At 36.4% G+C, this 25,063-nt stretch overlaps 1 protein-coding gene and 1 pseudogene across 1 annotated transcript in view; both read right to left on the minus strand.

Moving 5' to 3' along the window:
- GABRA3 (gamma-aminobutyric acid type A receptor subunit alpha3) overlaps positions 1–25,063 on the minus strand; it is a 380,473-nt gene that overhangs the window by 90,559 nt on the left and 264,851 nt on the right. The window contains exon 6 of the mRNA XM_043571691.1: positions 781–863. Within this exon, the coding sequence (XP_043427626.1) occupies positions 781–863 (83 nt within the window). The remainder of the gene's footprint in view (positions 1–780; positions 864–25,063) is intronic.
- LOC122478114 lies at positions 18,198–18,298 on the minus strand (annotated as a pseudogene).

Raw genomic sequence — 25,063 nt, forward strand, 5'->3', positions numbered from 1 at the left:
GCTCAGATGACTCCCTATATGAAACTTACTCTGAAATTCTTAGAATTACACTCACTCAAATTCTATTCAATTTTAATTTTTCTAATTTATTTAAAAATGGGCTATGTATCTACTCATTTCTCTGTCAGATTTGCAGTTACTGATAAAGGCAATACTCTGTAAAAATGAGAAAATCTCCAGATTTTCTTTCTCTCTTTCTATCTACCATTTACTGTAGAGAATTAGATAGAACTATATAAGATGCAGGTAGAAAAGGCATTTCAAAAATATAAACACATTTCCTTTTGGATATCTTGTCCTTAGGAAGTGGCTACTATACTCTAATTTTGTTTGTTTGTTTATTATTCATTTATTTACTCATTCATTCTCAAGTATGTATTTAAATTCCAGTTAGTTTATATTCAGTGTAACATTAGTTTCAGGTGTACAATATAATGATTTATCACTTACATACATCACTCAGTGCCCATCACAATATATTAGCTCTGTCTTGCTCTATCTTCTGGACAATTTAGGAAACAGATGTTAATGTTTCAATCTAATGATAGAAATGAATCTGAAATAGTGAGATAATATTTGCTATCTAGAAAGAAAACTCTATTAAAAGCTAAGTCTCCTCCTCCTGATTAGTTAGTACTATTGAACACCACTCGCTTTCCTCATTCCCATACTGGCCTGGGTTAAAGGTTTCAGCTTTAGAAACTACTAGGGGACAGAATAGGAAATACTCAGTTTCCTTTCAGAAGAACAGGTAAACAGAAACTGAAAAACAATACGTACAGCTTCCAAACTTCAGTGGGCAGGCATGTACATCCATAGGAAAATCTTCCAAATGCATGGGGCACTCAGCATGAATTGTTAATCTAACACAAAGGAGAAAAGAAAATTAGATTAAGCAAAAATGAACAGTATTAATCACAGAGCTGAGTTCCCACTCACCAGCAATGGGGTGCCCCTAAGAATAATGGGATTTCATTTATTTAGGTTCACTGAGATCGAAGTCTTTATGAACACAAGGGATGAATTAATTGAACCAAACAGCAATTCAAAGTAGCATTCAGTATTCAGATTTTTAAATCAGATTCGAATCCCACCTTACCACCTTTAGAAAAACACATATAACTTATCTGCCTTAGCTGAGTTCCCTCAGCCAACCCTACCTCTCAAAGAAGGCTTAAAACACAAGATTCTGACTTATTCACTCTTTGATAGCAGTTTAATTATTTGTTAAATAATTCTTATCAGCAGCCTATAGAGTGAGTTAACCAATGTAAAGACTACACTGGGAAGGAGAGATGAATATCTTTATCTTGATAATGAACAGGTACAAAAGATGTCTCTGCTGCTCACAGTAACTGCTATAACTTTGTTGATGGAGATGCCTCTTGGAGAACATATACTGCATGTGCTTGTGCACACACACGCATGCACACACACACACACACACACACACAAAAACTGGTCAGGGAAACAAAATATGAAGGTAATGGAGGACACCAAAAACCTCAGAGGTTAAGTCTAAAGACCTCATGCTTTATTTTTTTTATATTTTTTAATGTTTATTTATTTTTGAGAGACAGAGCATAGGTGGGGAGGGGTAGACAGAGAGAGGGAGACACAGAATCTGAAGCAGGCTCCAGGCTCTGAGCTGTTGGCACAGAGCCCAACATGGGGCTCGACTTACAAGCCGTGAGATCATGACCTGAGCTGAGATCATGACCTGAGCCAAAGTCAGATGCTTAACCAACTGAGCCACCCAGGTGCCCCATAAAGACCTCATGTTTCTTAATAAGAACAACATGTGAAAGACACTGCATGGATTCCTCAATGAAAATCTGAATGGGGTATGATTTGCAATGCCCACATATTCATTCTCCTGCATTATTCTGCATAAATAATCTATTCTAAGATTTCTCCTCTGATTTCTTGCCAATAAACTAGGCAATCTAGAAGTGGACAAATTCTTAGAAACTCACACACTATCAAAGCTGAATCAGGAGAAATAGAAAATTTGAACAGGCCCATAGCGAGCAAAGAAATTAAATCAGTAATAAAAAATCTCCCAACAATTAAGAATCCTGGACCAGATGGCTTTCCAGGGGAATTCTACCAGACATTTAAAGAGTTAATGCCTTTTCTTCTCAAATTGTTCTAAAAACCAGAAATAGAATGAAAACTTCCAAACTCATTCTACGAAACCAGCATTACCTTGATTCCAAAACCAGACAAAGACTCCATGTAAAAGGAAAACTAAAGGCCAATATCCCTGATGAACATGGATATAAAAATTCTCAATAAAATACTAGAAAATCAGATTCAACAGTACATTAAAAGAATTATTCACCATAATCAAGTGGGATTTATTTGTGGGCTGCAGGGCTGGTTCAATATTCGCAAACCAATCAATGTGGCACACCACATTAATAAAAGAAAGGATAAAAACCATATGATCCTCTCAATAGATGCATAAAAAGCATTTGACAAAATATAGCATTCTTTCTTGATAAAAACTCTCAAGAAATTAGGGATGGAATGAACATTCCTCAACATTATAAAGGCCATATATGAAAGACCCAGCTACTATTCTCAAAGGGGAAAAACTGAGAGATTTCCCCCTAAAGTCAGGAACATGACAAAGGATGTTTGTCACTCACACACTCACTACTGTTGTTCAACATGGTACTAGAAGCCCTAGCCTCAGCAATCAGAAAACAAAAAGAAATAAAAGGCATATGAATTGGCAAAGAAATCAAACTTTCACTCTTCGCAGATTATATGATACTCTTCATGGAAAACCCGAAAGGCTCTTTTTTTTAAGTTTATGTATTTATTTTGAGAGAAAGAGCATGTGTCAGCAAGGGAGGGGTGTAGAGAGAGGTAGAGAGAATCCCAAGCAGGCTTTCCACTACCAGCACAGAGCCTGATGTGGGCCTAAACTCACAAACCATAAGATCATGACCCAAACCGAAGTTGGATGCTCAACCAACTTGAGCCACCCAGGGACCCCTGAAAGACTCTTTACAGAATTTTGAGCCTTAACTTTCCTTGGCCTAAGTAGTAGCCTTCCATGTAGAAATGAGACCTGCAGAGCATAAAGTCAGAATTCTTTGGAGCCTAGCTTTGATGAGTTATTTCTAGCTAATTTGTGTGTTTCCTGGTTATACTGGATTCAATCTATGCCATCCTTTTAGAGCTCTAGGTGACCAACTGGACAGCATTTCCAATCCTAATTGTTAAACCTGATGAATATGTAACCCTTCACAAATGTTCAGAGGAGCAATACTAGATATTGCTTAGAGCAGGATAACTAAAACATGTTCATGTGTATGTTAGCAAGAATTCTAGACTAAAAGGTAAAAACCAAGTGTATACTCTTCAACAAGTACTTATCCATCTCTTATTTTTAGTTCTCCCAACAAAACAGTAAGAGGTTGAATCTATATGGAAAGTATCCTTGAAGATCTAACTAATCCCTTTAATATTTACAAAATTTTTCATGTGTCTTGGACAAAGGCTTAATTTTCAAGTCAGGCTGCAATATTCCATCAATCCACTCTTTATTCTCAAGGCATAAAGGAGGTTTCATAATTCAAAGGATCTGACACACAGAAAAAAAATTATTTCACTGTGAAACCTGTTCCTTGTGTTGGATACTTAAAATATTCCATGACGGTTTAATAAAGAAAACTGTGTTCCTTCTTTCCACTTATATTAGTATTTCCAAGACACTGTCTTTTGTGAGTAATGTCAAGGGGAAATTACTTTATGTCTACCCAGCAGTCCTGATGACATGGCAAATAAGACCACAACAAATAGATTATAAAAGCAAGATGCAAAGGGCATCTGATTTCTGATTAGGAGTGGAACTGATTCATAACATTTCTATCTTCCTTTCCACACACTTCTTGCACATCCTACCTAGGCACATAGCAGAGAGGGAGGAGAAAGCAGATGTTGGTAAGGGCAGAGTACTTCACAACCCAGATTATGCTGTGCTCCTTTCATTGGTTCTTAAACACACCCTAATGCTCTCTGACATCCCATGTTATACTGTGTTCCCTTCTTCCTTCTCTTTACTTTGCTACAACTTTCAAGACCTTTTCAAGATTTTCTGCAGCAGAAAGCACCCTGGCAATATCCAAGCTAATATACTAATCACTACAGTCCATGCCATAAAAATATCCATCCCCTCCAAAAGTTTCCTTCCATATTATTATTATTATTATTATTATTATTATTATTATTTTGTGTGACTAGAACCCTTAACATAAGACCTGTCCACCTGGCAAATTTTAAAGTAAACAATACAGTATTGTTTATTGAGAAAAGGACCTGAATAGACATTACTCCCAAGACATACAAATGGACACAGTTATGTAAAAAGGTACTCCACATCACTAATCGTCAGATAAATGTAAATGAAAACCACAATGAAATACCCCCTCACACCTGTTGGATAGGCTATTATCGAAAAAGACAAGAGATAACAAGTGTTGATGAGGATGTGGAGAAAAGGCAACTCTTGTGCACTGCTAGTGGGAATGTAAATTGGTGCAGTCACTATGGAAAGCAGTATGATGAAGGTTCTTCAAAAAATTAAAAATACAATTACCATAAGATCAAGAAATCTCACTTTTGGAAATATATATCCAAAGTTACTGAAATCAGGATTGCAAACAGATATCTTCACTCCCATGTTCATTACAGCATTATCCACAATAGCCAAGACATGGAAGCAATCTAAGTGTCCATCAACAAGTGATAAGAAAATGTATATACATACAATGGAATATTATTCAGCCTTAACAAAAGAAAGAAATCCTGCCATTTTGAACCACACTGATGAACTTAGAGGACATTATGCTAAGTGAAATAAACCAGACAGAGAAAGACAAATACTATATGATCTCACTCATACGTGGAATCTAAAATAAACTCATAGAAGCAGAGTAGAATGGTGGTAGGGAGGGAATGAGGAAATTTTAGTGAAAGGGTACTCAGGTTCAGTTTTTCAAGTTGAAGAAGTCCTAAAGATCTACTGTATAGCAAATAGTCTTTAGTCTTTCTTTTCAAGAAAGGTTAGAGACCCCTCAAAATGTGACATTCAGATCATAGGGATTCAGTTCCACTCCAAGGTTTAGCTTGCTTTGATTCCTATGAAAAAACAAGACAGAAATTCCTGTAAGAGGAAGTCCAGGAAATGCCTTTCTTTGGGAGTGAAAGATAAAGATAGAAAGGAAGCTCTTTTAGCCCTACACGTGTGCATTCATATGTGCACACGCACACGCACACACAAAACCCTACATTACTGCCCTCATTTCACTGCTTTGCAGTATTCTGGCTCCCTTGTCCCTACCTTTTGCTGCTCAACAGTTGGTTTTTATTCCACCACAGTAAAAAGTTAAAGTTTTGTTACTTCCATGGCCTCCTAGCTAGTCTCTTTCCTGTAACCTTTTGCCTTTACAGTATATTCTCTGCACGATAGCCTTCTAATGTTTCCTCATCTTATATAGACTAAAATCCAAAGTCCTTGCCATGGCTTATAGGGTCTTGTATGACCTTGTCTTCTTCTTTTTTCTTTTTTTTAAGTTTATTTATGTATTGAGAGAGAGAGAGAGAGAGAGAGAGAGAGAGAGAGAGAGAGAGCACACAGGAGGGACAGAAAGAGAGAGAGAGAGAGAAAGAGAGAGAGAGAAAATCCCAAGCAGGCTCTGCATTGTCAGTGCAAGGAGACTGACCCATGATATCATGACCTGAGCCAAAATTAAGAGTCAGATGCTTAACCAACTGAGCCACCCAGGTACCCCATATGACTTTGTCTTCTGTTTCTCTTCAGCTTATGTCCTATAATTCCCTCCCTTGTTCACTTTGTTCTAGTCACAATGGCTTCCTTGCTTCTCTTTCAACATGCCAGGCTCCCATACATCATGGTCTTTGCACTTGCTATACCCTCATACCTCTTTCAAGTCTTTGTTTAATTATCTTCTAAATTAGGCCCACCTTACCTCCATTCAGTTTACTATTACACTGTGGTTAGTAAACCTTACCATGCTCTTTCTTTACTCATAACACCTAACATATAACATGCCATATAATTTATTTTTTCTATTTATCATCATTTTTTCTCCTTACTATAAGGTTATGGATTTTTGTCTTGTTTTCTCTTTCATGTGCTCCAGGAGCCTAGCACATTACCTAGCACATTGTAGATATTCAATACATATCCATTGGTGAATTAATTAATGAATGAGTTTTCTCTCCTAAAACCATATATTTCTATGGTGATCTTGTAGAGACGAGGTGTACACTGGGCAGACAGGGTTTAGGCATTTTTAGCATTCCAGGCAAAATAGCATTTTTTTTTAATTTAAGAGAGAGAGAGAGAGACAGCTCACAAGAAAAGGAAAGGGGCAGAGGGAGAGAGAAAATCTTAATCAGGCTCCATGCTGAACATGGATCCCGATGTGGGGCTTTATCCTACGACCCTGGGACATGACCTGAGCTGAAATCAAGAGTTGGATGCTCAACTGACTGAGCCTCCATGGCACCCATGAATAGCATCTTAGTTTGATTCCTTAATAGCATAACATCTCAACTTATTATCTTAACTGGGCATATAGCCTCTTTCCTAGAATTTCAGAGCAGAAAGAGCCTTACTGAAAACATCCAGTATTATCCCTTCAGATGTTTCACTTATGATGAAACAGAAGGGAAGGAAATTGCCCAAATCATCCAACAAGCCTGTCCTAGAGCTTACTAAAAGTTTCTGGATTCTTTGATGTAGTCATCAAATATTTTTTGATCACCTACTATGTGCCAGGTATTATTCTAAGCAATGTAAGTACATTAGTAAACATACCAAGAGTGCTGCCCTCTTAGAGCTTACATTTGAGTAGAGGGAAAACAAAAAATATAAAGTATGTATAGATAGATAGATAGATGAATACATACATACATACATACATACATAGTATATTAAAACATAATATGCCTCAGGAAGAAATATAGTATGTGAATAGATAGTATTGGGGAAGGATTGTAATTTTCAATAGGGTGTTCAGGGAATACCTCACTGAGTATTTGAGCAATGATCTGAAGGAAATGAGAATGAGCCTTGTAGACAATTTGAGGAAGAACATTCGAAATAGAGGGGGTAACAAATGCAAAGGCCTTGAGGTTGAAGTTTTGCCAGTGTATTTAAGGAATAGCAACTAGACCATTGTGGCTATAGTGGACAGATGAAGAGGGAAGATTAATAAAAGATAAATTTGAAGAGGAAACTATGGGAAATGGACTATATAGTATAAGGCCCTCCTTAAGATATTTTGGTTTTCACCTTAAATGAAATGTGGAAGTATTGCATGATTTTGAGTAGAATGGTGATTTGATCTAACATTTTAGGATCATTGTAGCAGCTCTGTAAAGAATAACTTGACGGGAAACAGAAGGATGATGAAATTCAGCACCCATTCATGACCCAAAACTCTCAAAAAGCTAGAAACAAAAGGGAATTTTCTCAATTGATAAAGAACATTTGTGAAAAATCTACATCTAGAACCATACTTTATGATGAAAGTCTATTTCTTCCTAAGATCATTTACAAGACAATGATGTCCACTCTTATTAAACATTTTCCTGAAGATTTTAACCAGTCTAAGAAGGAAAACAATGGGAAGTGACTGCTAATCGCTTTGGCGGTTCTTTTTAAGAGCAACTAAAGTATTCTGAAATTATATATTAGTGATGGCTGCACAGCTCTGTAAATATACTGGAGAATATTTAGTTGTATACTTTAAAAGGGTAAATTATATGACATGTGAATCATATTTTAGTAAAGCTGTTTAAAACTTTAGGCAAGCAAAAAAAGTTAAAAACATAAAAAATGGAAAGCAAGAAGCAAGACTGTTTTTAATTGCAAATAGTAGGTTTTAGATATCTATGTTTATAGATGTCCTAACATCATTAAGATTCTCTCCAAATTGATCATAGATTCAACATATTCCTTATCAAAATCTCAAAAGCTTTTCTTTTTGTAAAAGTAGCAAACTGATCCTAAAAGTTACACAGGAATACAAAGGATCTAGAATAGGCAAAATGTATTTAAAAAGAAAATAACTGTGAATACTTTCACTTCCCAATTGCAAAGCATACCAATAAGCTACAGTAATCAATACAGCATGGGTTTGGTCTAAAGACAGACAATATAGACCAAAGGAAAAGAATAGAAAGTGCAGAAATGAACTTCCACATTTGTGGTCAACTGACGTTGACCAAGGTCCAAGGCAATTCAATGCACAAAAAATAGCTTTTTTAATAAAAGGCGCCAGGAGAATTTGATATCTACGTGCAGAAAAAAATGAACAAAGATTCTTACCTTATATCATAAGCAAAAATCAACTCCAATGGAACATAGAACAAAATTGAAGAGCTAAAGCTTCTAAAAAACTATAGTAGAAAATCTTTGTAAACTTGAGTCAAAGATTTCTTAGAACACCAAAAGTGTGAGCTATATAAAAAAGGGGTTCCTCAAAAAACTAAAATTAGAACTACCCTATGATCTAGCAATTGCACTATTTTTAGAATTACCCTATGGTCCAGCAATTGCACTATTGGGTATTTACCCAAAGGATACAAAAATACAGATTTGAAGGGGTACATGCACCCCAATGTTTATAGCAGCATTATCAACAATAACCAAACCATGGAGAGAGCCCAAATGTTCATCAACTGACAAATGGATGAAGAAGATGTGGTGTATGTATATATGTGTATATACATATATAGGTATACACACACACACACACACACACACACACACACACACACTGGAATATTACTCAGCCACCAAAAAGAATGAAAATTTGCCATTTGTAATGACGTGGATAGAACTAGAGGGTATTATGGTAAGTGAAATAAGTCAGTCAGAGAAAGACAAATACCATATGATTTCACTCATATGTGGAATTTAAGAAACAAAACAGATAAATATATAGGAAGTAGGGGGAAGAGAAGAGAGGGAAACAAACCACAAGAGACTCTTAATGATAGAGGACACATTGACGGTTAATGGAGGGAGGTGGGTTGGAGATGGGCTAGATGGGTGAAGGGTATTAAGGAGGGCACTTGTGATGGGCCCTGGGTGTTGTATGTAAATGACAAATGACTGAATTCTATTCCTGAAACCAATATTGCACTGTATGTTAACTAAAATTTAAATGAATGAATGAATGAATGAATAAATAAATAAATAAATAAATAAATAAATATTTTAAAAATTGGGGCACCTGGGTGGCTCAGTCAGTTAAGCATGCAACTTTGGCTCAGGTCATGATCTCACAGTTTGTGAGTTTGAGCCCCATGTCGGGCTCTGTGCTGACAGCTCAGAGCCTGGAGCCTGCCTCAAATTCTGTGTCTCCCTCTCTCTCTCTCCCCTTCCCCCGCTTGTGTTCTGTCTCTGTCTCTCAAAAATAAATAAATGTAAAAAAAATATTTTTTAAATTAAAATTAAAAGTATGATAAAATGGACTTCATCAAAATTTAAACCTTTTTCTCTTATAAAGACATCATTAAGAAAATAAAGACAGCCATAAAGTGGGTGAATATATTTGTAAATCATATCTTGATAAATAACCTGTATTAAGAACATATAACTGACTCTTACAACTTAAAAATGAGAAGAAAACAGCCCAATTTGAAAATAAGAAAGATATTTAAATATATATTTAATAAAAATATTGTGTCAATAAGGACATAAAAAGATATTCAACATTATCTGTCATTAGAGGAATGCAAATTAAAATCACAATGAGATATTGCTAAATGTGTATTAGAATGGCTAAAATAAAAAAGACTGAAAATATCAAGTGTTTGCAATAATTTGGAAAAAATGGAACCTCATAAATCCCTGGTGGAAATGTATAACGCTAAAGCATTCTTTGGAAAACATTTTGGCAGTTTCTTAAAAAGTTAAACATATATTGTCTATAAAAGTCTGTGGTTCCACTCTAATTCTCCATTATTGAATAGAAATGAAAATATGTGTCCATAGAAAGACCTGTTCATAGCAGAATTATTTATGAGAACCAAAAGGTAAAAACACCTATCAAATAATGAATGATGAAAATGTGGTATATTTGCATAAAAGAATATTAGTCATCAATGAAAAGTAATAAGGAAAACAGAACGGGTGACTCTCAAGTGTATTATGCCAAGTGAAAGTAGCGAGCACAAAAAGTCACATACTTTATCTTTCCATTCATATTAAGTGTCCCAGAATGGCACATCTATAGAGACAGGAAGTAGATTAGTGATTGCCTGGGGCTGAGGTTGAGAATGTATGGTGACTGCAAAGTTTTGGAGACAGTTTTAGAGGTGATGGAAATGTTCTAAATCTAGTTTGTGGTTATAGTTGTACAACTCTGTAAATTTACTAAGAATAATTGAATTGTACACTTACAACATAAATTTTATCATTCGTAAACAATACTTCAAAAAGAGCTCTTATGAAATTAAAAATGCAAGAGAAGCATTATAGTATAGCCTTTAAGAGTATAGATACCAAATCCAGATTTATAAGATTTACAACCCACTCTACCTCTTAGTAGCTATGTGCAAGTTATTCCAGGTCTCTGTGCCTTGTTAGCTTATATTTTACAAATGCCAATTAAAGCTCTAAAACTGGATAGTATTATGTAGGGAGACAAGATATCTAAGCACTGAGATTCAGAGTACAATAACTAGATTAATGTCTTTTACACTGAATCCTAACACCAGTGATTCTCAGTATCTCATCTATTTCATATGGTATGCACTACCCATGGGTAATATAAATTTTACCTCTGAGGTGCCTGGGTGGCTCAGTCAGATAAGCATCCAACTGCAGCTCAGGTCATGATCTTACGGTTTGTAGGTTTGAGCCCCGTGCCAGGCTCTGTGCTGACAGCTTGGAGCCTGGAGACTGCTTCTGATTCTGTCTCCCTCTCTCTCTGCCTGTCTGTCTGTCTGTCTGTCTCTCTCTTTCTCAAAAATAAACATTAATTTTTTTTTAATTTTTTTTTCAACGTTTATTTATTTTTGGGACAGAGAGAGACAGAGCATGAACGGGGGAGGGGCAGAGAGAGAGGGAGACACAGAATTGGAAATAGGCTCCAGGCTCTGAGCCATCAGCCCAGAGCCTGACGCGGGGCTCGAACTCCCGGACCGCGAGATCGTGACCTGGCTGAAGTCGGACGCTCAACCGACTGCGCCACCCAGGCGCCCCTAATTTTTTTTTTTAATTTACCTCTGGTAGAAGGTATGTATATCAGAATCTCAAAGTGGTAGGGGTGCATGAAATAAGGAGGTAAACAATGGGCTGAATATGGTAGTTTGAAAATGTTTACGCCAATGATTAAGCTATGCCATCTCATTATTGACTTAAAGCCACTGAGTAAATAGTTTCTTTTTTACTGCTTTGGAACTGAGACAAATTTGTGACTTGGTTATTTGGTGTGTTATCTCATCCCATTGGAATTATCTAAGTACATTTTCAAAATGAGCACATATATCAGAGATTATTCTTACTATGCTATTTGCTGATTACTTTCTATTATAGCATTGACACAATAGTCAACGTTTGTTTTATATTTATTATATAGTGCTTTGCATTTTTAGGATTTTTTTTGGTACATATGTCTTATCTCCTGAACTAGACTGAACACCACATGTAAGTCATTTGCTTTTACATGGGAATGTATGCCATGCATTAACCCAACTAGAAAAAAATTCCAACTCAGAAGCTACTGCATTTATGTTCTTAGTGCCCTTTTGCCTTTGGCTCAGGGAAAGTGATCCTCCTGGAAAATGAGGCTCTGGTCTTCTCTCACTTTACTAAACTGCTTACCCATTTCTTTACCCTTATACTACCTCAACATCTAGAACACATTCCTTACCTAGAACATTGTGGAGCTATACACATAACATCTGTACACCTCAAAATATGCATGTCATACAATTAAAAAGATTTAAAAATTATAAAATGAATATGAGTCAAAATGAATCACCTAGCTCTTAACAACTGCCTCACAGAAAACCATTAAATTATTTCTAGATTTTTGCATATAGAATACTAATTTTTTAAAGCGGAGGCATAATGTAGGAAAAAATTCTAGAGAAAAGAAGTTTCTGAACTAACTGAAGTCCTAAAAGTTAAAGATCTAAATTTTATTGAGTATATGCACTCATTGTTCAGTGAGACTCTCAACACATTAAGAGTAATAAAGGAAGGAGAAACAAATTTAGTAGGGCACAAAGGCCTTTGGAGTTCAGTCTGAACCCACTGTAGACAGTATGTCACCTGGGCTTTTTAGAAATGGAATAATCTGTTTTGAATTCTGAGGAATATTCTTTCTACAAATCAAAGAGTAGAAAACACTTCAGAAGTGGTTGAGGTGCTAGGTAGGCTCTTTCTATGACCATGGAGTAAAGGACAGGGTGTGAGATTTATGATGCAAAAGAAAAAAATAGTAAGTCATTACTAGCTATTATCAGTAGAGGATGAGCCATTTCAAATAAACCACCACCAAACACCCAAAACAAGCAGCATATTAGTCATAAGAATGCCAGTTGTCTGCAGGCTTACCATTAAATCCTTGTGCTATAGGCAAAAGTCTTTAGTACATTGGGCCTCCTAATGTACATTTAGTACCTTGGGCCTCCTAATTAGAAGACCACCAGTTTAGCAGTGCATTTAGCCTTTATAGGGAACACATCTAAATTTTAACAATTACTTCAGACATGTAGCTCCAGACTCATTTTCTGACTTTCACACTTTTCCCCACTCTCCATATATCTGTAGATATGTGTGATTTCAGCAAACAAAGCTCTCATGTTTCTGTTTTTGCACACATTTTTTAAGCCTGAAATGCCATTTCCTTTGATATGTGCAACAAATTTCCTTCAAGTTTTTGCTTAAATATTACCTCTTCCATGATGCTTTTTATGTGTGCTATAGGCATAGAGAGTTCTCTAGCTCACAGAAATCACAGAGCACTTTGGGCAAACACCTCAGTCCTTAGCACTGTTGAAATGAGTTTCTAGGTCCAAGATGGAGCTCCTTCTGTTTGGGGTGCCATGTTAACAAACTGAAACTTAGATAACTTTTGTGTTCCTGTAAATATTCTACTTGGCCAGAAACACTGTATAGCCACTCAGCCAAGCCCCAAATGCCAAGCCAACTCTGGGCCTTTTTTATCCCAAACAAGGTTGACTATGTGGTCTCACCCAATCAGATATTTTCTATTTTTCTCTTCCTAGTTCTTTATTCTTTATCATATGAAAGCTTTCTATCTTCTGCCACATTTTCCAATTTTGCAGTAGGAGACTGTCTACTTCATGAAGTGAAATAAAGTTTGTTATTATTACCTAAGGTGTTTTCTTTAATCATTTTTAACAGCACATAAAATTATCATGATCTGTTTATGTGTCTGTCTTCTGAACAGGCCTGTGAGTAACTTAAGAGAAGAGACTCTATCATTGTAAGTAATCCTAGCCCTACTATGGTTGTTGACCCATAAGAGATAGGCAATAAATTTTTGACTTAATAAATATTTCTGCAAGACAGAGTAATTCTTTTCAACCCTGTTTCCCAAAAGAAACTGCGGCCCACAGAGGAGAAATGCTTTGTCTATGGTTACATGCTGATGTGGGCCAAAGTTGGGACTCTTACCCAGAGTCTTAATTCCTACTCTAAAGTTTATTTCACTATAACATGCAGTCTTCACTTTATCTAGGAGTAGCATCTAAAATAAAATAATAAAATGAAATGAAATGCAATAAAAAATAAAATAAAAAAATAAATAAAATAAAATAAAATAAAATAAAATAAAATAAAATAAAGTAAAATAAAATGGCTTGGTTCTTTAGAACTACAGAGAATCTTCTGGTGATCTGTGAATCAGTCCCACCCTTGTGTTAGAATGAGTTTTTTAAACAGACACAATCTGTCTGGAGATCAGCTTCTTGCCTTTGAGAGTAAAGGCAATTCTTGTTATTTCAAGACCCTGATTTTCCTCTTGAATCTGACCACTTGGGAATACATTCTTCCTTTCTTCCTTCCAGCTCAATGCCAGTTCTCCTATAAAGCCCTTTCATATCTGGACCCATGCTTCCAATTCATAATGAAACCTGTACTTTTTAGTTCACAGCACTTCATTGTTGGCTTTTTGTGAAAATTCCATTATGCCTGATAGTACAGTGAATGATGTGTCCTATCTTTCCTGCTAGGATATGAGCTCTTCAAGGGTAGGGGTTGATATCACCATATAGAATACACAGCATAATTTTGTGTATGTGTAACTGGGGACTTGTACTATTACTTGCTTCTCACCTCATTGTAAGCTTTCTCAGAGCCCAAAATGAGTCACTCTACATCTTCTATGCTCTTACTTCTGTTCATTAGAGTGAGGCTTACTAACTGGGGTTCTGTGACTCAGTTTCTAGTTTAATGAAAGAGGAACTACAGGTGGAATCCCCTAGAGCAAAATCCATTACAAAAAAGAACTGTGAAACAAAGCTATCAGTGCCTAGTTGATTTGATTACATTAAATCCTATACAGCTAACAATGTGACCCAAATGCCCTCCCTGGTTCCTGACCATTTCAGAGGCAATCTCTATAATAAAGACTCCTGTGCAAGCTATTTGCATCTAAACTAGGAAGAGACTAGCTTTACTGTTAACATTTTCACAATTTATCTTTGAAATAATCTGTCTTTGGAACATCCCAAGTAAATAAGCAAAACTGACCCAATCATACAATCAAAGAATAAAGGAAGCAATGAAGCTCTGAATATGACAGTAAGCCTCTTTTAATTGCTTCAAAAAATGCTCCTTTCTTGTCAATGATACATTATGGAGAAGTGAGTTCTTATTTTCTTTAATTTTCAGCTAAATGTGAGATACTATTACTGTGTAGCTTAACACAAAAATATACTTTGTGCAATGTATTCAATTTTATAAAATTTCATTGTGTCAAAGTTCTGAGCTTCAGAGCTGAATTTCCAACTGCAGCTTGTCATGTCCACCTCAGACTCATTATACTTAAACTTTATATCCCCTACGTTCCCTTCTTAGAGGAAGTGGTGGGATGTAGTAAAGGGAAAAGTGTTTGCTTTAACCTAAAAGTGACTTGGGTTTCTGTACAAGTTCTGCCACTTACTAGTGGTATGACTTTGGCTCAGTTCAGTTTACTAATCAAAAAAGTGGGATTATGAAAATAAAAACCTCCAAAGTGGACATGTGCCAGGATGTATCAAGCAATTCATAAGGCTTATATCGTATTTACTCCACACAGTAGCCTTATGAGACAGGCATTGTTATGATTCACTATATTTTACAGATGAAGGACCAGAAGTAGTCTTAATGCAGAACCTACCTTCTTAATCACAATGTTGCATACATTGCACAATGCACAATCACTGCCATGAGAAATGAGATAAATATGTGTGAAGCACCTAACACATCACCTGGCATATATAAAATCCTAAATAAGTGTAGATTCTCTAAACACACTTTCCTCTCTATAAAATATCTGCTGCTTCTTCTACATTGCTTTTAAAAATAAAATAATAGCACCACAATCTTCTCAGTATCCAGAGAAAATATGTAAGGGACATTCTCAATATTCCTTCTTTCTCATTACCCCATATCTAGTTGGACACCAAGTTCTTTTGAAAGCCTCTACTTTCTTCTCCACTCTTACTTTTTGCTGCCTTTGCTTTATCCCTGAATAGTCTTTCCTGGATTACAAAATGGTCAACTAACTGGTATCCCTGCTTCCAACTGATTCTCCAGAGTGCAACCTTACATTTTAATAATAATAAAAAAAAACCCTCTGGAATTGGCAGAGAACTTCAGCCATTCACCAAATCCATTCTCACTTTTACTTGGGAATATAGCAGTGTTGCTTTTCTCAGCCTCCCTTGCAGTTAGGCATGTCCATGCGACCTCACTCTAGCCAAAGAACTATCAGTAGAAATAAGTATGCCACTCAAGACCCAGATTTTAAACACTACCCACATACAGTCCTGAATGCTTTTTCATCTTCTACTTACTTGATACAGAGAAGCACAGTGGTCTTGGAAACCATGTATTGAATATGGCAGAGACACCAGATGAAAGGAGCTTGGGTCCCTGAAACACTACTTAGGAATGAGCCACTTGCCAATGAGGAACACCTGCTTTAGAATTTAGAATTTAGAATTTAGAATTTAAGGAACAAGAAATACACTTCCATCATGTTTAAACTATTGTACATTTTTGAGTTCAGCAAATTGTAACACAAATGATCTGATTATGCTACTCCATTTTTTTTAAAAAATCAATAATGCTTCCCTATAAGTACAGGATGAATATATTCTGTATCACTTCCAGATTATTATCCCTCATCTATTATGCAGAAATCCTTCCAAATAGGTATGCTATTTGGCTATATTTACCACTACCCCTCCTTATCACTGCCATTTTCCAAAAACTTATTTATTTCTCCACATTCAAAAGGAATGTTAATACTTGGATTATTATTTTTTCTAACCCTTAGTACTTTCATTATCCAGGGAGGCTTCTTTACTCGTTAGTAGCACTCATACAACATCCTGACCCTCACCAACTTCCAATCAGGTACCAAATACCACCAATGCTACATATTGTATATCTATATTCTTCTTCAAAACCTTTTTAGTGCAAAAAGCAATAGCTTGAGGCAGACCTGCATTTGCCTAATAAGTGCATCATCTTGGGCAAGTCATTTTTATTTTTCAAGCTTCACTTACTGGATCAGTTCAATAGGGATAATAATGCCTATATTGAACAGTTTTTGTGAATATTACAGATATTTTACATAAAGTGGAACATAGTATGTGTTCAACACGAAATAGTTGTTATTAATATTATTGTTAGAGTATTATAGCTCATATGTATAGCTTATCTTCATCCTTGCCTTCTTCCCATCTACCTTCCACCATTGTTCCCAGACTGATGTGTCTAAAATGCAAATCTGTGCCATTCCCTTGCCATAAACTCTTTAATGGCCTCCTATTATTTTTATGCCAATGTAGCTCATACTCTCCACTCCAATACTCTGCACATTACTCTATGGTCCAGTCATACTGAATTTCTTTTCACTTCTTTAGTGTATCATTACTACTTCCCCCACCTCATTCTCCTGGACTTCATACCAGCCATACTCTCTCTGGAACATTCCCTCCCTATCTTTTAGTCTAATTTATTTCTACATATCTTTTAAGTCTCAGTTTAAAAGTGATTTCCTCTAAAATTCATTGTAGATATTCCCCACAGACTCACTTCATTGTCCCTGCTAAATGTTTCCATAGCATTCTGTACTTCCCTGATCACAGCACTTATTCTGTTATCATTATGGTTTAATTGTTTCACCCACTAGAATGTAAGTTATATGAGGGCAGAGACCTCATCTATTTTTGCTTACCACTTTATCCCTAGTGCCCAGAATATTGTTTGACTCTCATTAAGCCTCCTAGAAGTAATTTTGGAAGAATAAATAAATGAAAGTTCTAAAGAAAGACATGGATTTTCTGATGCATGATGTCAATTCATTAATACCTATCTTTATGCATGCTATTGCCTTTGCCTGGAATACCCTCCTATAGCTCACCTCATCTCTCACCTGTTTGATAGTTACCTATACCTCCTTCAAGATTCAAGACACAGGATTAATTGGCTCCTTTTTACAACTTTCCTTGATGCCTCCACGTGATTTTGGATATTCCTCACCCTATGATTCTATCACATTTCACACCTCCTTTGGTTTAAGGGCTTTTACATTATTTTGTAGCTATCTGTACACAATGTCTGCTTTAATTACTAAACTGTAAGGTCATTATGAGCATGAGATGTGTCTTATTTATCTTTGTAGCTCAGCACATTTCTCAAAGCCTTAAACATAATAAGTACTCATAAATGTGTTGAATGCATGATTCAGGTCAATGGGAATAAATCTAGTTAAATTCAATAGGTACTTGTCCCTCCTACTCAAATAATCAGTGGAACTTGCTTTTACTGCATTATGTATTATGCAACATTTACACATAATAGGTATAAAGAACAATACAATGAACATGTTTATCCATATCTGCCTCAATAAATGTCATTAATAGAAATGAAATATCCTATATATCTATGTCTAAAAAATGGAAAATACTTCACAAACGTATGTATCATCCTGATCTGGGCTCTGTTTGTATTCTCTGTACTGTTTTAATTTTAGTATGTGTGCTGATGAAGCAAGCAGCAGGTAATGTGCTTTGACCTGCATTTTTATGGTTGTCCTGAGGTCTCAAGATGAAGGTTTCATTCTAAACTGCCCTAGTTACATAACTATGAAATCTTTGGTGAGATTTTCTAAAGCTGACCCTCTGTAGTTTTCCATAGAATTGGGATAAGATTTCCAAGGGTCAAAATAATAATGATAACAATAACAATAATAATAATAATGTAGAATAACACTTCCTGAAAAATTATAAGTGTTCTTTTACCCTTATCTAATTTACACTTTTCATATGTCTGCAAGACAGGCAACAGCTACATTATCATCAGAATGAGAAAGCAGATAGTTTGTGTCTTGCAAAAGGTCACTAGATGAATAAATTGTGGAGCCATAGAGCCAAGCTTTACTATTTTCAGTTTTGAACATAGGTCTCCCTCCAGACCCATCCTCCTGGGTCCAAGGTGAATCATTTACATGTAAGGTAACCAATGGCCTTATGCTTCTGAACTGCTATACTTCCTTTATTCTATACTTCAGAATAAACACACAGGCATTACACATAGATTCCTATTTTATCAAACTCCACTTTCTTGTTCAGTTCAGACTGGGATGAATGAATTAATGGTCGTCTTCTTCCCATTCATCTAACTTTATTTTCTGGTGACTAATCCTTTGGTCTATTTCATCTGCTGCCCTCCTCAATCTTCATATTTCATCATATTTCTATCTTCTTCATATTTCAACATTCCCATCTTTCCCTGTCTTGTCTTCTTTTTTTCTATCATGCCTCCAAAACTCAAACCTATATTCAATTCTATTTTCTTTTATTATTCACTTTCTCCATTATCCTGTTCTCTTCATTGATTCTCTATTCTTTCTCTTCAATCTCCATGTGTTGATTTCCTCTTCTGCCCCTCACTTGCTCTTCATTTTCTTATGGATTTTTACCCATCCAAATCTCATCATCCTCATCCATCTCTCCAACTACCTCATTCCACAATCCCCTCCTCTGTTAATATATAGTCTGCTTCATTCTCTCCACAATTGTATACACTCTCATCTCTTCTTCAAACCCTTCTCTTTTATGCACTTTGTTACAAGTATGTCACTCTTATATTTCTGCACTTATGCTCTATTCTCTCCAAATTCTCCTTCATACATTATAACTGTTCATATTTCTACTCTGTCCTATGAAATGTCCCATTTCTACCATATCTTCAGTCTTTGTCTTTCCGATGTCCACTTTCTGCTATCTCACAAATAAGTGCAAGTCTCTACATTTAAAAAAGCAACTGTTTATTTTGCCCCAAATGTATCTTTCATTTTCAAACAAGCTCCCAAAAAGTATTTTCTTTATTTACTATCTTCACTACTTCTATGCCAACTCCTAAAAACTCACTAGTACACTAAATAATACATTGAAACAGTGTATGTGAAGAATGCCAATGTCTTCTATGTTGCCAGACCTAATACATTTAATTCTCTATATTCTTGATCTCTTTGTAATAATCAAAAATGTTGTAAAAATGTATAAATAAAAGTAAAGAGGATGAACTTGCAGCAAAACTGCCAGAGTATGAATGATGGATCAACCATTTCCTCCCTAGGTGATCCTAAAATTTTTCTTACCCACTCTTGTCTCAATTTCCTCAACTGTAAAGTGGAAATAATAGTACCTATCTTACAAAGTCATTAGTTTATAAAATTGGAGTGATAAGAACTGTCCATAGCACATTATAAATACTATACGGATGTTAACGTTTATACTTAGCTGTTACTGATATTATTATTGATCACTGTCTTCTTTTTTGAAGCCCTTTACTCCTTTGATATATCAGTCAAAATAGGTTAGATTAACATGCAGTAACAACAAATGCTAAAATTGGAGTGTCCTAAAACAACAGAGATTTATTTCTCACTCACACTACATGTCTATCTCAGGTTGTGGGGAGGGGCATTTTCTTCTATAACATCTTCAATAAGGGACACAGAATGATAGAGTCAAGGCCACCTGGCATAATGATACTCACTGTGGCCAGGGGAGAGGAACATGGAAAATTATTTACTGCTCTTAAAAGTTTCCCAACCTCCCTCAGAAATGACACATGTTATTTCCAGTCACATTTGGTTAGTCAAAGTCACCTATACATGCCCAACTGCAAGGCTATATGGAAGTAAAATACTACCATGTACCCAGAAGGACTTGAGTTGGAAATACTGAAAGTAGCAGTACTGACTATCACACTTAGATTTCAAGATACTGTACACTGGGAGTTCTATTAACACCTTCCTTACTTTTTCTTCTTGGTCCTTCATAGGTTCCTCTTTCTCCACTTCTGCTATAATAATGATGCTACATGATTTGATCCTTGGCATGATTTTCTCACTCTGCATACTTTCCTAAAGTGAGCACATCCATTCACATGGTTGTCCCAATATGCTGACAATACCAAAATTCACATCTCTAGCTTGTATCTGTCTTTTAATCTTAAGATTTGTATATCTAACTACTATTATACCCTTGTACCTGGATAATCTACAATCTTTTAAATCTTATCTTGCCCAAATTTTTTTTTCTGAAATTTATTGACAAATTGGTTTCCATACAACACCCAGTGCTCATCCCAAAAGGTGCCCTCCTCAATACCCATCACCCACCCTCTCCTCCCTCCCACCCCCTATCAACCCTCAGTTTGTTCTCAGTTTTTAACAGTCTCTTATGCTTTGGCTCTCTCCCATTCTAACCTCTTTTTTTTTTTTCCTTCCCCTCCCCCATGGGTTCCTGTTAAGTTTCTCAGGATCCACATAAGAGTGAGACCATATGGTATCTGTCTTTCTCTGTATGGCTTATTTCACTTAGCATCACACTCTCCAGTTCCATCCACGTTGCTACAAAAGGCCATATTTCATTTTTTCTCATTGCCACGTAATATTCCATTGTGTATATAAACCACAATTTCTTTATCCATTCATCAGTTGATGGACATTTAGGCTCTTTCCATAATTTGGCTATTGTTGAGAGTGCTGCTATCAACATTGGGGTACAAGTGGCCCTATGCATCAGTGCTCCTGTATCCCTTGGATAAATTCCTAGCAGTGCTATTGCTGGGTCATAGGGTAGGTCTATTTTTAATTTTCTGAGGAACCTCCACACTGCTTTCCAGAGCGGCTGCACCAATTTGCATTCCCACCAACAGTGCAAGAGGGTTCCCGTTTCTCCACATCCTCTCCAGCATCTATAGTCTCCTGATTTGTTCATTTTGGCCACTCTGACTGGCGTGAGGTGATACCTGAGTGTGGTTTGGATTTGTATTTCCCTGATAAGGAGCGACGCTGAACATCTTTTCATGTGCCTGTTGGCCATCCGGATGTCTTCTTTAGAGAAGTGTCTATTCATGTTTTCTGCCCATTTCTTCACTGGGTTATTTGTTTTTCGGGTGTGGAGTTTGGTGAGCTCTTTATAGATTTTGGATACTAGCCCTTTGTCCGATATGTCATTTGCGAATATCTTTTCCCATTCCGTTGGTTGCCTTTTAGTTTTGTTGGTTGTTTCCTTTGCTGTGCAGAAGCTTTTTATCTTCATAAGGTCCCAGTAATTCACTTTTGCTTTTAATTCCCTTGCCTTTGGGGATGTGTCGAGTAAGAGATTGCTATGGCTGAGGTCAGAGAGGTCTTTTCCTGCTTTCTCCTCTAAGGTTTTGATGGTTTCCTGTCTCACATTTAGGTCCTTTATCCATTTTGAGTTTATTTTTATGAATGGTGTGAGAAAGTGGTCTAGTTTCAACCTTCTGCATGTTGCTGTCCAGTTCTCCCAGCACCATTTGTTAAAGAGGCTGTCTTTTTTCCATTGGATGTTCTTTCCTGCTTTGTCAAAGATGAGTTGGCCATACGTTTGTGGGTCTAGTTCTGGGGTTTCTATTCTATTCCATTGGTCTATGTGTCTGTTTTGGTGCCAATACCATGCTGTCTTGATGATGACAGCTTTGTAGTAGAGGCTAAAGTCTGGGATTGGTGATGCCTCCTGCTTTGGTCTTCTTCTTCAAAATTCCTTTGGCTATTCGGGGCCTTTTGTGGTTCCATATGAATTTTAGGATTGCTTGTTCTAGTTTCGAGAAGAATGCTGGTGCAATTTTGATTGGGATTGCATTGAATGTGTAGATAGCTTTGGGTAGTATTGACATTTTGACAATATTTATTTTTCCAATCCATGAGCAGGGAATGTCTTTCCATTTCTTTAAATCTTCTTCAATTTCCTTCAGAAGCTTTCTATAGTTTTCAGCATACAGATCCTTTACATCTTTGGTTAGATTTATTCCTAGGTATTTTATGCTTCTTGGTGCAATTGTGAATGGGATCAGTTTCTTTATTTGTCTTTGTGTTGCTTCATTGTTAGTGTATAAGAATGCAACTGATTTCTGTACATTGATTTTGTATCCTGCAACTTTGCTGAATTCCTGTATCAGTTCTAGCAGACTTTTGGTGGAGTCTATCGGATTTTCCATGTATAATATCATGTCATCTGCAAAAAGCGAAAGCTTGACTTCATCTTTGCCAATTTTGATGCCTTTGATTTCCTTTTGTTGTCTGATTGCTGATGCTAGAACTTCCAGCACTATGTTAAACAGCAGCGGTGAGAGTGGGCATCCTTGTCGTGTTCCTGATCTCAGGGAAAAAGCTTTCAGTTTTTCCCCGTTGAGGATGATGTTAGCTGTGGGCTTTTCATAAATGGCTTTTATGATCTTTAAGTATGTTCCTTCTATCCCGACTTTCTCAAGGGTTTTTATTAAGAAAGGGTGCTGGATTTTCTCTAAGGCCTTTTCTGCATCGATTGACAGGATCATATGGTTCTTCTCTCTTTTTTTGTTAATGTGATGTATCACGTTGATTGATTTGCGAATGTTGAACCAGCCCTGCATCCCAGGAATGAATCCCACTTGATCATGGTGAATAATTCTTTTTATATGCCGTTGAATTCGATTTGCTAGTATCTTATTGAGAATTTTTGCATCCATATTCATCAGGGATATTGGCCTGTAGTTCTCTTTTTTTACTGGGTCTCTGTCTGGTTTAGGAATCAAAGTAATACTGGCTTCATAGAATGAGTCTGGAAGTTTTCCTTCCCTTTCTATTTCTTGGAATAGCTTGAGAAGGATAGGTATTATCTCTGCTTTAAATGTCTGGTAGAACTCCCCTGGGAAGCCATCTGGTCCTGGACTCTTATTTGTTGGGAGATTTTTGATAACCGATTCAATTTCTTCGCTGGTTATGGGTCTGTTCAAGCTTTCTATTTCCTCCTGATTGAGTTTTGGAAGCGTGTGGGTGTTCAGGAATTCGTCCATTTCTTCCAGGTTGTCCAATTTGTTGGCATATAAGTTTTCATAGTATTCCCTGATAATTGTTTGTATCTCTGAGGGATTGGTTGTAATCATTCCATTTTCATTCATGATTTTATCTATTTGGGTCATCTCCCTTTTCTTTTTGAGAAGCCTGGCTAGAGGTTTGTCAATTTTGTTTATTTTTTCAAAAAACCAACTCTTGGTTTCGTTGATCTGCTCTACAGTTTTTTTAGATTCTATATTGTTTATTTCTGCTCTGATCTTTATTATTTCCCTTCTTCTGCTGGGCTTAGGCTGCCTTTGCTGTTCTGCTTCTAGTTCCTTTAGGTGTGCTGTTCGATTTTGTATTTGGGATTTTTCTTGTTTCTTGAGATAGGCCTGGATTGCAATGTATTTTCCTCTCAGGACTGCCTTTGCTGCGTCCCAAAGCGTTTGGATTGTTGTATTTTCATTTTCGTTTGTTTCCATATATTTTTTAATTTCTTCTCTAATTGCCTGGTTGACCCACTCATTCGTTAGTAGGGTGTTCTTTAACCTCCATGCTTTTGGAGGTTTTCCAGACTTTTTCCTGTGGTTGATTTCAAGCTTCATGGCATTGTGGTCTGAAAGTAAGCATGGTATAATTTCAATTCTTGTAAACTTATGAAGGGCTGTTTTGTGACCCAGTATATGATCTATCTTGGAGAATGTTCCATGTGCACTCAAGAAGAAAGTATATTCTGTTGCTTTGGGATGCAGAGTTCTAAATATATCTGTCAAGTCCGTCTCATCCAATGTCTCATTCAGAGCCCTTGTTTCTTTATTGACCGTGTGTCTAGATGATCTATCCATTTCTGTAAGTGGTGTATTAAAGTCCCCTGCAATTACCACATTCTTATCAATAAGGTTGCTTATGTTTATGAGTAATTGTTTTATATATTTGGGGGCTCCGGTATTCGGTGCATAGACATTGATAATTGTTAGCTCTTCCTGATGGATAGACCCTGTAACTATTATATAATGTCCTTCTTCATCTCTTGTTCCAGCCTTTAATTTAAAGTCTAGTTTGTCTGATATAAGTATGGCTACTCCAGCTTTCTTTTGGCTTCCAGTCGCATGATAAATAGTTCTCCATCCCCTCACTCTCAATCTAAAGGTGTCCTCAGGTCTAAAATGAGTCTCTTGCAGACAGCAAATAGATGGGTCTTGTTTTTTTATCCATTCTGATACCCTATGTCTTTTGGTTGGCGCATTTAATCCATTTACATTCAGTGTTATTATAGAAAGATACGGGTTTAGAGTCATTGTGATGTCTGTATGTTTTATGCTTATAGTGATGTCTCTGGGACTTTGTCTCACAGGGTCCCCCTTAGGATCTCTTGTAAGGCTGGTTTAGTGGTGACAAATTCCTTCAGTTTTTGTTTGTTTGGGAAGACCTTTATCTCTCCTTCTATTCTAAATGACAGACTT

This window comes from Prionailurus bengalensis, chromosome X (genome assembly GCF_016509475.1).
Source record: "Prionailurus bengalensis isolate Pbe53 chromosome X, Fcat_Pben_1.1_paternal_pri, whole genome shotgun sequence".
Classification (NCBI taxonomy): Eukaryota; Metazoa; Chordata; class Mammalia; order Carnivora; family Felidae; genus Prionailurus; species Prionailurus bengalensis.